Raw genomic sequence first — 14983 nt, 5'->3', positions numbered from 1 at the left:
AAACCCCATCAATGAGAGACTTGATAAACGCTGGTATATCTAAACAATGAAATGCTACCCGGCAACAAAAATGAACAAACCATTGGTATATGCATCAACATGGATGAATCTCAAATTAAGCATGCTGAATAAAGTAAGCTACACAAAGAAAGCACATACTATGATTCCACTCACATAAAATTCTAGAAAATCCAAACCTATAGAAACAAAAAGCATATCAATGTAAAAGATTAGAAAGATACATGAGAGAATTTTGCATATGATGCGTGCATTACTTTGACTATCCTGATGATTTCACAGGTGTATGTATAGATTAAAATGTATCAAACTATACACTTTACATACAGGCAGTTCTTATATCCCAATAAATGTGAAAGAAATGAAAGGAAAATACGCTTCTTTCATTAGAGATATATTTTAAAGATGTCTATTTCCCCGATTATACTAAAAACATAAGTCCAATCAAAATCCAAACAGGACTGCTTTATGTAATTTGAGAATACTTTTATTCAAGTGAATATGGCAAAACAAATTGTGATAACAGTCCAAAAAAATTCTGAAATATAGGGTCTAAGAGATATTAACACATAACAGAAATCCAATAATTAAAATAGGTTTATACTGGCCCACTAATACTTTGACCAATGGAGCAAATAGCAATTCAGAAACTGACTAAGGTATGTAAGACTGTATTAAATGATGGAGGCAGTATCGTAAGTCTATGGAAAAGACTGTGAATGTTGGTGAGACTACTGACTAACAATCTGGGTAGGAGGGTGGAGTGATCCTACCTTAATGGGATCATCTACTCCCAACCTAAAATTTCTTCCCATCCCTGATTTTTCTCACATAATTCCATCCTTTACCTTCATAGCACTTAATACTCAATATGCAATTCTTCACTGTCTCCCACACTGAAAGTGCTCTGTTCACTATTTTAGACTCAGTATCTGACAAATAGCAGGTATTTATTAAGTACTGTGTTGAGTAAATTCATGAAGGAATGCACCATGGAATGAAGAACTACACAAGAAAGGGGGGTGGGCGGAAATCAAATCTTAAAAGTATCTGACAAAAACAAGTAAATGTTCACATAAAATGTCTGGGACTTTGTAAACATATTAAAGACCAGAAATTCAAAGTGAAAGGACGGACTTGATGAAATAAAAATTCAAAGTTTCTGAATGAGAAAAATATCACAATAAATACAATTAGAAGGCAAAAAGAGAAAATATATTTAGCACATGTGGACAAAGGAATTAATGGCCTCAAAATATAATGATCACTTATAAATCAGTAGGAAAATTATAATCACAGAAAAAAATGGGGGGAGATAAATATTAAGAGACAATTCATAAAAGATTATTAATAAAACAACTAATATATGGATGAAGAAATGTCTGTAATTCTTATAATACAAGAAATAGAAATCAAATAAGATCTCTTTTCAACTAGGAAATTGGTAAAGGCATTTAAAAAATAAAATTTTAAATAAGATTGGTAAGAAGACTCGGAAGTAGTAGGCTTCTAATACACTACTTGTAGGAGAGCCAAATGACTTCCTAGGAAAGAGTAAAAGAGTTTACTCCTTCTGGGAGCAATCTTAATAGTAAAAGCCTTAAAATTATATATTCTCTTTGATTCGGCATTGCAATTTCTAAGAACCTAAGGAAAAATCCATAGACATACACACATAAAAGCTTCAAAAATGTTCATATCACAAAGCAACTTAAAATATAAAAAGTAGAAGCAAACTATAGAGGCAATAACAGAAAAATGTTTAAATGATTAGTAGTATACCCATAAAATGGAATATCAAGTATTTAGAAAACACACCCTAAAATATTATCCAATCAAAGGAGTATGACATATGCAACTTATTCTCAAATGGTTTAAAAGAATTCTGAAAATAGTAATAATCATCTCCTCTCTACACACACATGCACACTAAAAATGTGTATATACACACTTAATATATACATATATATTAAGAGGGAATGTGATAAAACAAACGACAGAATGTTAGCAAATTGACACACGTGGGTCAAAGGCTCCTTGTGCTACTGTTGCAACTTTTCTGTAAGTTCGAAATTATTTGAAAATAATTTTTTAAAAATTTTAAAGTAAAAACCCAGTAAAGTAAAAGCTTATAGAGAAAAGTGAAAGTACCATTCTCTCTTCACTGCCTCATTCCTCTATATAGTAATACTTTTTAAAAATCTAAAATGTTATACAAGTAATTTTAAAGATCTAGAATATTTTTCACTCTATATCAAGTGAAAATCATATGTACAGGCAAGTCATTATATAAAATATAATTTCAATCTTTTTAATACATCAGTAACAAAATCATCACTATAGAATGGAATGCTAATGATTTTAAACTTTTAATTATATTTTCTAAATCCTATAGTGATGCATGGATGACATATGCAATTTTTTAATAAGTGTTATTCAAAAAAAGGGTACCTCACTTATTGATAATTGGTTCATATTTTCCTTAATTCTGACATCTGCAATAAGATGTGAGAGAGAATGCTTAAGAGTTTGGAGTCGAGTCAAAAAAACTTGGGTATGAATTCCAGTTTTGAACTTACCAGCTATGTCACACAATTCTATCTACCCTATTACTCTGCATTTTTGCATAGACCCTATTTGCTCTTCAAGAGTTTTAAGCAAGCAAAATGATATCACTAAGTGAGTGGACTTTCCCCACTTTCCTAAGGGCAATGATATATGATCTTGGGAAGCAAAAAGAAAAAGAAACTACTCACTCTCTTGCCCTCAACACAAATCATAAACATAAAAGAGCCACTAACCAGTTTAAAAATAAAACTGAATATAATTAAGTATAAAGCAGAAAACAAACACCTGGACTTTGTGCTAGAGCAGAATTTACATGAGGTTGGATTGAATGGAGACACAGCTAACATTATACTTACCCATCTAAAATTAGACTTTCATAGGCAGCTTTTTTGTCACATACAGGACAAATCCAGGTGGGCTTCTTCTCATTCATTTGCAGATAAAGGGCAGCATCAAAACACTGTAGATGTGTACAAGTCACTGCACGGCATGGGATTGTCAGCCTCATTTTCCCTAACTATAGGACAGGAAAGAGAATGTGGGAAACCATTTCAGAAAGGAGAACAAAGCCTCAAAGGGAAAAGCCAGCCATAAAAGTCTGAAGAAGTCATATAAGAAGATCAAAATGAGAAAGAAATTCAAACCAGAATTTCCATCAAGATTGCTGAATATTTTATTAGTATTCATTGATTGCCCTATAATTTTTAAAAGACAGTTTCACTTTTGGAAAATAGGTAACATAAATTCACAGGTAGAAAAAGATACATGAAAACACCTCTTTCTCAGCTGTTCCCCTATTCTGAGAAGACCACTGTTATTTGTCTCTTGACTGTCCTTTCATAAATGTTCTACACATAATCAAGTAGGCTTAAAAAAACATTTCCCCACGAATAGTGGCATACGATATGCACAATTCTGAACCCTCTGTCACATGATGTAACTTGATGACTGTCTCATATATATCAGTACATAAAAAGCTACCACGATATGAAGGTATCATAATTGGGATGAAGTTTATGACATGAAGGATCAGAACATATGACTGAAGGTTTGCACACAGCTTATGAGCAGAGGAGGTCCGGGGTCCAAACACATGCCCTCTACGGCCTCTGCCACCACCTCAAGGCATTAATGTCCACCCCTGCTGGGAATGCAGACCCCTCTGGGTTTGATAATCACAGGTTCCCAATTTCTAAGCAATCACAATTTCGTGTAATTCTATTCCTTTTCAATAAAGGTAAGTTCGTTTAAGTTAATGATAATTTTAAAAATAAAGCTTCAGAAAGAAATATATATGCAAACACCACTTTCCTGGGTGATAGAGAGGAGAATTTATAATCAGGATATTTATACTTTAGCCCAATGTGGCCATATGGTACACTGTTAAGATAAATGGAATAATGTCAGAAGACCAAAATTTTTATCCTGGTTTCTACTAGTAGTCACTACTGTGTGATTTGGGTTAACCAACCTTTCATTCTCAGTTTCCTTATCTGCAAAATGGGAACGACTCCCATATAGGTTTGCCAAGCAGGTGAACAAAGGAGCACACAATAGGAACTCAACAAATTATTCTCTTCTCTCTTTCTGCGACAGTCCTCTCTCCATTTAAAAAAATTTTCATTTTTCACAACAGTGGCTGGTCACCAAATGCCCCCAAACTACATTATAAATTCCTGATTCTATATAAAGTCCCTCTCCTACAGAAATGGTCCCATCCAACAGTACTGATTTTAAAGAAGCCTTCATACACACTATTCCCGACCTCTCCCATCCCTTGGTACTCCAGTAGCACGAGATTATATGTGGCTAAGTATAGTCTTCTGCTTTTTCATGTGAGTTGATTTTTCTCTCTCAAACTAGACTAGTAACTTTCTGAAACCTTCTTATCAAGTCTTCAGTATATTTTCCCACAATGAACTCAGTACCAAACACATAGGAGACTCTCAGAGTTGCTGACTGATTCTCCCCCCCAGTCTCTATGTAAGGAGATATAAAATAAATATTATTGTGCAATTCAGATGTACATTACAAATGAATTAAAGACATCTCACACATTCTAACTCATGAAAGCAGAACCATCATTTGGCTTTTAATAGGTCCTAGTAATCTTATTGCTATCAGGATATCATTTATATTGACAAAAAGGAGCCAACTCTCTCTATATGTTTATTATTAGCTATGGATTATCTACAGCATTAACTGTGACAGATTATTCTGAACCTAAAAGTCTCTTCTCGCTTCGATACAATATCCTTTTAGGTCTCTCTTTGCTTAGTCACTGCCTGAAGAATGTTTGCATTCCTTGAAATTATAATGCTTAATCATGAAGATTCCTGAATAGCAAAATGACAAAAGTTCAGAAATCTATCATAATATATCATTCATTTCCACACTTACTAATTATGGGATAATTAGTAATTTATAAAAAGTAAAACATCCCAGAATATTTTACAGCTTTACTTACTGGGCACATCAAGGATACCCGAAGGCTAGTTGTAGCAATTTCACTATCAGGATCTGCAGTAAGTTTTTCTTTAACTTTAAAAAGAAGGAAAAATAACAATTAAAAAAAACCTACTTAATTGTGACATATGACAGAATTATAGAAATAAATTATCATCTTAAAGTTTCCGAAACACTTTGAATAGGTCAAGAAAACTATAAAAACAAACAAAACGTTAAGTACTAATGTACTGAAAACACAATCATACTTTTACTATTAGGTTAAAGAACTACAAACCTGCGAACTTAGATCACAGGTTAAATTGAATTTTTAAAGTAAAATGGCAGGAAAGGAAGAGTTTCAAAACAGAAAGCTAAGACTTAAGAACAAAACAATTAGGAAAGGAACCTGGAAAGCTGCAGCAGTACTCCAAGTTTCAGTGCTGTTTTAACATACATTCTTGACTGTTTTTATTAGGGAGTATTGGTTGTTTCCAACAATTACTAAATTTGTAAACAAAAAAGGTAATAAAATATTCTTATACTTCCTTTGAACACGGAAAACTGCTATGTGGTAATGTATCTGTGATTTCATTTACCAGGAAATATATACAAGTGAATAAACATATGCATTGCCCTCACATGTCTAATTCTCAACACCATTATAAGGAGAATGGAACTGGAGACAGTGGAACTAGAGCTGAAGAAGAAAAATTAGGGAAGACCTTCCGTGGCTTTCAGCTCTAGGCAGGAAGATCGATACTGCTCTGTTTGAGATGAGAAATGGTTTGAGTTATAAGAAACAGAATACCATTTCGAAAGGCCTTGGCTCCCTTTTCAACCTACAGATCTTTTTCTCTTTTCTGGTTCATTCAGTGGTATGGGAGGTAAATGAGGGGATAATATTCTCTTTCCCAGAAAAATGTCTTGTTCAATTAAATTCAGTTACTGAACCAAATTATTTAATTTGGGTTAGACTTTTTTCTCTACCTGCTACACATTATGAAAACAAAGTACAAAATAAAACATCTTAGAAGGCAAATATTATTGTTGGTGGTTACCATCATTTCTTTAGTTTAAAAGAGCTTTTTATTATTTATAACTTTTTAAAATGTACGTTCTAGTAAACACTGGATGTTTTGAAAACGTGCATTTCTATTCTCAAGTCAATGTATGTATCAAAACTACCATCAACTTGATGTTTTCATGAAAAGGCCAAAAAGCAGACTGACTAGTTGGGATTTAAAACTGATCTTCCTGGGAGTGGTTTCTAAGAACGGTTTTTTTCAATTTATAGGGCTCTGTTCTTTGAGTATTTTTAACTTAAAACTCATTTTAGGTTTCTAATAACTGTCCCCAAATTAATTGATATATATATGTGAGGCTCGCCCCGCCCCGCCCCGCTATTGAAGCATCGCGTATGCTCAAGTCTTACAAACATTACTTACTTAGTGCTCTGGAATGATCAGGGTTTCTAATACCTTTCATTTTTAATCTCTGTAATAACATAGCTGACGTGAGCTGTCGTACAAGATATACAGACATGGAGTAATTCTACAAAGAAAGATAATCTGCATTAAAGACAAGAGATAATAGTCTATTTAAATAAAAGACTTGTCTAAGAACCTTTGATTTCTAAAAATAACATTCAAAATAACTTCCATAGGAAGGTTTATGACTGCTAAGGGAACAAATCAACTCAGCTCCTTTAGGAAAGATAAAAGCTCTATCATATTAAAGGAATTTCTCAATCACTTATTGCTTTAAAACATCTATGTGAAAGATAACACAGTTTAGATCAGTGGTTTTCAAACTGCATTTCCAATTTAGCAAAACCAGTACCTTAGGGACCACCATGGTATGAATGAGATGCACCCTCCTATGCCTACTTCTAACTAGAATTGTTCTGTTTTTACATAACGGGCTCTCATAATATTTTCATTGAAACATGGGTTCCACTGCAGAAACAAAGTTCAAACACCAGGTTTTCAATGTTTACTTAATTCAAAAAATCTGAAATAATCATTTAGAAAAGATACTCTTCTGTTTAAATTCCTCTCACTAAGCATTAATACTTGCTCATTTAACGATATCCCTTACATTTGTATACAACACCCATTCTCAAGATTTTACTTATTCTTTATAATAACTAGGCCTCAGGGAATTAAGCAACTCTGCCAAATTCAAACAATGGGTAACGTGAGACTAAGCTAAGATTTTCTGAATCCTTATCCAACACTTTACCACTGCACATTCAGTTCATGCAAATCAAAAATATTAGAAATCAGTACCCTATGAAAATAATAAGTTATAGTAAAAATTCGGAAATGAGAGCTCAAGAGGTCATTAAAGAAATAGTAATATTTTTACAGTCCAAAAATTAATACAAAAATACTCTTCTTCAGGTCCAGCTCTGCAATTACCTTGGTAATTAAACCAAAAACTTCCTGCTACGAACCTATGACTCAACTTCTTCATCCATAAAATAGATATATTATACTTTTTTCCTATGAAATAGCAACATTAAAAAGTTTATGTTCAGAAATTAACTGAAATCGTCTGCCATTCTATTATTTCAGTGACATGAACAAGTAGTTCTAAAATGGAAATCCCTTGTTGTATTAATCACTATCTTATAATTGACACAATGCATTTTGAGATTCAGAATCAGCGGAACGCCAAGTTCATCAACCTAAAGTTATAGAGGAAATAATATAATTCTAAGTAAATATTTTCATATGAGATGCCCATTGTTGTCTAAAGTATCAGGTGTTTATGTAAAGACTGGAACAGATTATTTCTCATCACGACATGAATACATTTAACTATCTTCCCCAAAGCTCGATAAAGCTTCTTTGTTCATTTTCATAAATATATAACATCACTCAAAAGTTTCCAGTTTCTTAACATACTACTTAAACACAACTGTGATTAAATCATTACTTTAAGAAATATTGTTAGTATAATTATTTCCTTTCTAGGAAAATAAAGAGATGATACTCAGGAAACCTTAAAGGTTTTAACCTTAAGAATCCCCAAACGTCTACCCCTGATTTGGAAATTACTTTTTAGAGATTATAATCAGAAAATGGAACAAGCTAGGGAGAGAATCTTTACCTTTCCAATTTCTGATGCCCAAGAAATAGAAATCTGGTTTGGCACAGCTGAAGATAACCTAACTAAGGATGTGATATTCAAAGGGCGTCCAGGGCGCTTCTGTTCAATCCCATTTTTAGGTGGTGGTGCATAGCCCTATAATTGTAAGAAAGAAAAACAATTTTAAATTCTCTGTAGACAACCAAATATTTTCTCCAAGATACAGAAGATCTTGCCTAATTTCAGTTATACTAGTTATTTTTATTTTATCCTGGAAATCACATAGTCCTCACCTTAAGGTCCTCAATCTAAAAGAGGAAAATGACCTTTTAAAAAAGTTATATTTCACAAGTTTAGAAAAGTACGAAAAAAAAAAAAACCTATGTTCCACCCTTAAAATTAAAGATGCTGACATCTCGCCATATTAGCTATGAGTCTTTTTCCTTTTTATAAACAATAAAATTGCACCTCTTTGTACTGCTTCATCTTAGGAGCTCCCATTCGAAATGCATTCAAATACTGGGGGTGGGAAAGAAGGAAAATAAGCTTTGGGAATTAAAAAGAGAACAAATTAATGAATATCAAAGGATTATTACAATCTTGTGAGTGACAAAAATGTTCTTCACTGCCTTCTTTCCAAGTAAAACAGAGATTATAATCTTTAAAACAGGGTCAAGTTAACAAATAAGAATAATCAGCGTTTCGACTGGCATTAAATTAGCTTGATGGCTATAGTAATACTGCTATTTGTGCTTTATTCTACTTTTGCTAATCATTAAGTATTTGTTTTAAATAGCAAGTGTACTCATTTATGATTCACAGTACATCCCAATTCTCAAATACCACAAGACTTTTCAGTTTATGATTTTCAAAATCAAAATATATTTTTTAGAAAATTAAAATTTCTAAGCTGCGAAAACATCTACGTACTGAAAAATAGATACCTTTTTTTTACTAAATAAGATGCCATTGATGTAATTTAACTATTACCACTAAGAAGGAGAAAACAGGAAGTTAATGATACAACCTAGTGTATCATTACTTATTGTTACATATATAGCAAGGAAATATAAGCAAAATGAATTGCCTAACATATTCCTTTTGGATATACATGAGTCTTCTGAATTATTTTTCACTCAGTCATCAATGCATACATTTTCCACATGATACTCTCCTATATGCCACCAAGAGTTCTAGAGATAAAAGTATTCTATATATTTATTGTATTTCAATATAAAACGATATCCTACTCCACTAACATCTCTCAGATTTCCTTGCCAAGTCACTGACACCCTTAAATTAACTGCTTGTGTTAATGCTGATACACTCTGGATCTCATGAGAATATACTGCTCAAATGTTTTCAGGCAACAGCCAAGATTCATGAACTTTCCTCAAAATGTTCTTAAGTCATTTGTTGAATGAAAAACTGAGGAAGGGCAGCTAACCAGTCATGCCATGGGAATAACATTAAGATTGTACAAGTGTAGATAACAACAATACATGACAGATGCCACCTGGACATCAGCGATTTTAAGACAGCTCTAGATTTCAGGGATGTTAAAAATACGCACCTTACAAGAAAATGAAATACCATACTGTTGGTATTACCCAGCAGAGCTATAGAACACATTCTGTCTATCACAACTAGGGAACATCCTTCACTGCCTCATAGGAGGCCTACCTAATAGTAGTAATTATTAAGTGGACATTCACATGGTAACTTATAAACTACAACTTGCAACAAGACTCTAAAAGTCATTAAAAACCATTTGAACAGGGGAATAGAAGACAAAAGAGATCTTAAATAATTTCCATTATACCATGGAAACGGGAAACTGTGTGTGTGCGTGTGTAGAGGAGTTATGCCCATTTAAGGCTGTTCAACTGAAATAAAACAATAAACACTTTAAAGGTCCTCTTATAAATAAAACCCTAGAAATGGGTTCAATGAGCAGTAAGGACATGGAATATCAACACCAATATTTGGGTAATTCTGAATGAAACCTTTGTTTTGCCTTTTTTTGTGTGAGGGTGAGGTGGGGCTGGAAGATAATTCTGTCTTCTGGTACCTTAACTAAATAAAAACAGTGGCACAGGGTCTGCCAAGATGTTAACAATAACTCATGAACCAGCTAAACAGCTGAACTGCAAAATGGAATATAAGACACCAAGCAACAATTTTTAAATTAGTTTGACAAGATGAGAGCAATAGGAGTGGAGGAGAATAATAATGATTGTAAGAAAGAGGTGTTAGAAAAGTCTAAATCAAGTATGGTACTAGTCTTAATCACCTTAAGAATTTAAAATCTATCCTCTATTCCACTTGACTAGTTTGATTTCACTGATAATTCTGAGTTATCTGTTAGTCTGTCTTCTCCCTCTGACCATCAGTGTCGCCTCCACTCAACCATCAAACTACCTGGCTATTAAGAATAGGATACAGCTGGAATTTTGTAAAATATATTTCTAATAATTTCCAAATCTAAAGCAAAAATAAAATGAACTTCATTTGACAAGGGACCACTGGAGTAACTCTAAAAGCTTTCTATGTAAAGGCTGCTGGAGAGCCACCAGAAGTCTCAACCTAATATTGCAATAAAAGATACACACAAATAATTTTTCTGTTACATCTGATGTCATCCCACATGACTTGTAATTGTCACAAAAGCTGACAATTTTGTTCCTTTAACATTTCCCCCCAGTTTTCTAATTACCACTATTACGTTAACACTACCAACACAGATTTACTTCTTAAATTTATTATTATAGAAATTTTCAAACATACACAAAAGTAGAGAGAACAGTAAGTACCCACTAACCAGCTTCAATAATTATCAACGTGTTGCTATCTGTGCATTGTTTGCCTCTGGCCCCAGGACCAGCCCACCCCAAAATATAACCCACACTTACATGCATTTGGTTTGAACCTGAGTATTTAAATGCAAATTCTGGACATACCATTTACCTACAGATATATACATCTTTAATAAGACCTTTTAAAAAAAAAACAGTTTCACCACCTTATAAAATTAACCATAATTTTAAAAAAGTATCTAATATACAGTGTATATTTAAATTTCCCAACTGCCTCAAAGATGTCTTTTATCTTTTACTTATTACGGTGACATTGGTTAATGAAATCCAGTAAGTTTCAAGTGTACAATTCAACAGTAAGTCATATATATTGCATTATATGTTCACCGCCCATAGTTAGATTTGTCATCACATATTTGACCTCTTTTACCCCATCTACCTCCCCTCTCCCCTCTGCCCTCTGGTAACCACTAGTCTACTGTACATGTCCATGAGTCTCTGTTTGTCATGTTTCTTTGTTGCTTTTAGATTTGTCTTTTTATCTTATTACTGAAAATTTCAAACATATACAAAAAGAGAGAAAAAGGTATCATGAACTCCCATACACTCATTGTCTAATCTTTTAATTTATTTACTTATAATTGGTCTTTATCTACTCTACCCCACCCCTGGTGAATAAAAGCAACTTACAGGCAAAGGAAACAGCTTCCCATTTACTTTTATACATAGACTATTGGGATAGTTATCTTCTTGAGGGCAACTTGTCTCTGCCAGGCAAAGTCTGCATTAAAGAAGAATAAAGAAATTATTCTTTAAGAGTGTACTCAAACATGCTTACATATTTTCAAATTCATGCTATATGTACATAGTCAGCAAGTATGTTATTAAAGTAATAGAAAATTTCAAACTTGCCTCAGCTGAACTTGGACTGTATAATCTCGCCTACCACCTGGCAAAAAATCCCTGTTGAAAAGAGAAAGAAACTGGGTTAATAAAGCATGAGAATTCATAGAAACATTCTCACCAGAAAAAAATTTTAGTATTTTTATTCTTATTCCTTAAAAGACTAACACTAGCCTATCAATAGTACAAGCCTTAACACACTATACAGGTGGCGGGGAAAAAAGGGGCGTAGATGACAGAAACTCTATCCCTCTGGCGACCAAATCAAAGTTGTGACAGAAACAAGGAGCAAACAGCAAGGAAAAATCGCCTGGGATCTAGATGAACAAGCCATACAACTAGAGATAAATCTAAGAAATCACCCTGCAACGGCAGAAGGTAGGATGGGGGAAAGACGCCGTGCTGCCAGGTCCCGAGCGGCTGAGTGAGACAGAGGCTGCAGCAGCGGCAGAAGCTTCTTAAAGGGGCCACGAGCAGACTTTCATGGTGACAGACACGCTCACTCTGAGCACCAGTACCAGTTCAGCTGCACACAGGGCACCAGGGACTTACAGGGGGACACTGAGTTGTTGGAATGAGGGCTAAGGCGAGCCTCACTCTGTACAAAAGTGCCTGCATTATCTATTGTTCCTCTGTTGAGCCTTCCCGTCTCCTAGGGTGCAGAGCAGCACCGTCATAGCTGTGATGTCATCAACTGAATAACAGAGGTCATTCTGCCCAGAGGATTCCCTGAAACTCTGCCTCCCCCAACTTGAGACCCCACCCTAGCCACTACCAGGTGTGTCCTTGTTTAGTCAGGTGCCCCTTGCTGAGCAGCACCTAGACTCACACTGGAGGCAGCTGGCCTCAGTTTCTGGTGTGGCCTATTTTTTTTTTTTTCCTTTTAGGTGAAGCAACCATTGGTTGACCTCACAGATTGCAAGCTTACAATCCCTTATTTTTTATTTTTTACACCTACAGCACCTGGTCTTCCTAGGTAGTCTCCCATCTAAGTACTAATCAGTCCCGACCCTGCTTAGCTTCCGAGCTCAGATGGGATTGGGCTTATTCAGGGTGGCATGGCTGTAGACTGGTGTGGCCTTTTGGGCAACTATAAGCACAGCATCTGTGGATTGCTTGCTGAATCTTAACAGGTAGCCCCAGAGGGGCAGAAGCTGAGGCTAAATTTGGCCTGCAGCTGAACCCCTCTCAGGACTGTGCCACTGGACATCTACCACACAAAGCCACACTAATATACTGGGAGACTTAAGAGCTTTGTTTAATACATAGAAACAGACACAGAAAGGCAGTCAAAATGGGAAGACAAAGCAGCAGAAACCATAGAGAGAACAGAACAGAGATCCAGGAATAATGGAGTCAAACAATCTAACAGATGCAAAGTTCAAAACACTGGTTATAAAGATGCTCAATGAACTTATTGAAAATGTAGATGAATTCAGTGAGGACTTCAACAAAGAGATAAAAAGCATAAAAATTGAAATGGAAATTATAAAAGAGAACCAGTCTGAAATGAAGAACACATTATCTGATATTAGAAGTATATTAAATGGAATAAACAAAGTGAATAAACAGTATCAAAAGACCTATATAGAGGATGGGAAAGCCAAGGACACTCAATCAGAATGGCAAGAAAAAAGAAGCCAAGACTATGATAATAATTTAAGGAGCCTATCAGACACTATTAAAGGTAAAAATATCCGTGTTATAGGGGTACCTGAAGGAAAACAAGATGTTGAGCTATTTGAAGAAATAATGATGGAAAACTTCCCTAACCCTGTGAAGGAAATAGACATCAAACCCTAGGAAGCTCAGAGAGTCCCGAAAAACAGGAACCCAAAGAGGCCCACACTAAGACACATCATAATTAAAATGCCAAAGGTTAAATACAAAGAGAGAATCTTAAAAACAGCAAGAGAAAAGTAGTTACCTATAAGGGAGCACTCATAAGATTGGCAGCTGATTTCTCAAAAGAGACTATGCAGGACAGAAAGGCTTGGCAAAAAATATTTGACGTGATGAAAACCCAGGATCTACAACTAAAAATACTTTATCCAGCAAAGCTATCATTTAGAGTTAAAGGACAGATAAAGAGCTTCCCAGACAAAAAATAAGCTAAAAGAATTTATCATCACCAAGCCAGTATTACAGGAAATGTTGGAGAGAATTCTTTAGGAAGAAAAAACATGTATCAAAAACAGAAATAAAGAATGGTACTAACTACATTCCTACCAACAAGTACCTCAAATGGAAAAGAATGAAATGCTCCTAACAAAAGATAGAGTGGCTGAATGGATAAGAAAACAAGACCCCTACTTGTGCTGCCTACGAGAGACTCACTTCAGATTAAAAGACACACAGACTAAAAGGGGATGGAGAAAGATATTGCCTTGATGGACCTAGAGGGTATTGCGTTGAATGAAATGAGTCAGATAGAGAAAGACAAATATCACATGATTACACGTACATGTGGAATCTAAAGAACAAAATCAACTACAACAAGAACGGAAATAAACTCATAGATACAGAGAATATTTAGAGGGATACTAGATGAAGGGGGTTTGGGAAAACAAAAAAAAGGCAAAGAGATTAGGAGGTACAAATATATAGTTGCAGGATATAGAGATGTAGACTGTAGCATGAGGATGTTTAATAATGTTGGAATAAATACGTAAGGAGGAAGAGGAGTACTAGATTTAGTGGGGTGATTGATCGCTTTGAGTTATGTGGATCTCTGATCACTGCTACACAACTGAAACTGGTATATTATTATATACCAATTATAATTGAAAAAAAATTTCATTGAATTGTTCAATGTAAATGCAAGCAACTAATTGTCTATTTTATTTCAATAAAGATGAAAAACAAAAACAAACAAACAAAAAACCACTATAGTGATAACCCTCATTTACTTAACATTTAATCATGTCTTTATAGTAATTTTAGGGTATTTCACTCATAGAAACTTTCATAATGCAACAGATTTCAATAGGCAACAGATTTAGCTAACATGAAAAGAAGCACTCTAGGTGCTAAAAGATTCTAATAAATGAAGTTGTTTGCTTATAATGGTTCTTGACCTTGGCTGAGCATTCTAATCACTTGCTAATTTTTTTTAATATACAGGCCCACTCACTAAA

The 14983-nt window shown here is 34.4% G+C and overlaps 1 protein-coding gene and 1 pseudogene across 9 annotated transcripts in view; both read right to left on the bottom strand.

The window, feature by feature from the left end:
• PIAS2 (protein inhibitor of activated STAT 2) overlaps positions 1 to 14983 on the bottom strand; it is a 69988-nt gene that overhangs the window by 19359 nt on the left and 35646 nt on the right. For all 9 annotated transcript variants that reach the window (XM_023531317.1, XM_023531306.1, XM_023531293.1 and 6 more), the window contains exons 4-9: positions 11856 to 11906; positions 11634 to 11724; positions 8149 to 8283; positions 6480 to 6585; positions 5054 to 5127; positions 2943 to 3103 (exon numbers count right to left, since the gene is read on the bottom strand). In XM_023531317.1, the coding sequence (XP_023387085.1) occupies positions 2943 to 3103; positions 5054 to 5127; positions 6480 to 6585; positions 8149 to 8283; positions 11634 to 11724; positions 11856 to 11906 (618 nt within the window). The remainder of the gene's footprint in view (positions 1 to 2942; positions 3104 to 5053; positions 5128 to 6479; positions 6586 to 8148; positions 8284 to 11633; positions 11725 to 11855; positions 11907 to 14983) is intronic.
• On the bottom strand, positions 12798 to 12916 carry LOC111741362 (annotated as a pseudogene).

This window comes from Pteropus vampyrus, unplaced genomic scaffold (assembly GCF_000151845.1).
Source record: "Pteropus vampyrus isolate Shadow unplaced genomic scaffold, Pvam_2.0 Scaffold3, whole genome shotgun sequence".
Taxonomy (NCBI): Eukaryota; Metazoa; Chordata; class Mammalia; order Chiroptera; family Pteropodidae; genus Pteropus; species Pteropus vampyrus.
The sequence above is the reverse complement of the archived record's forward strand: the minus strand, read 5'-3'. Positions and strand labels throughout refer to the sequence as shown.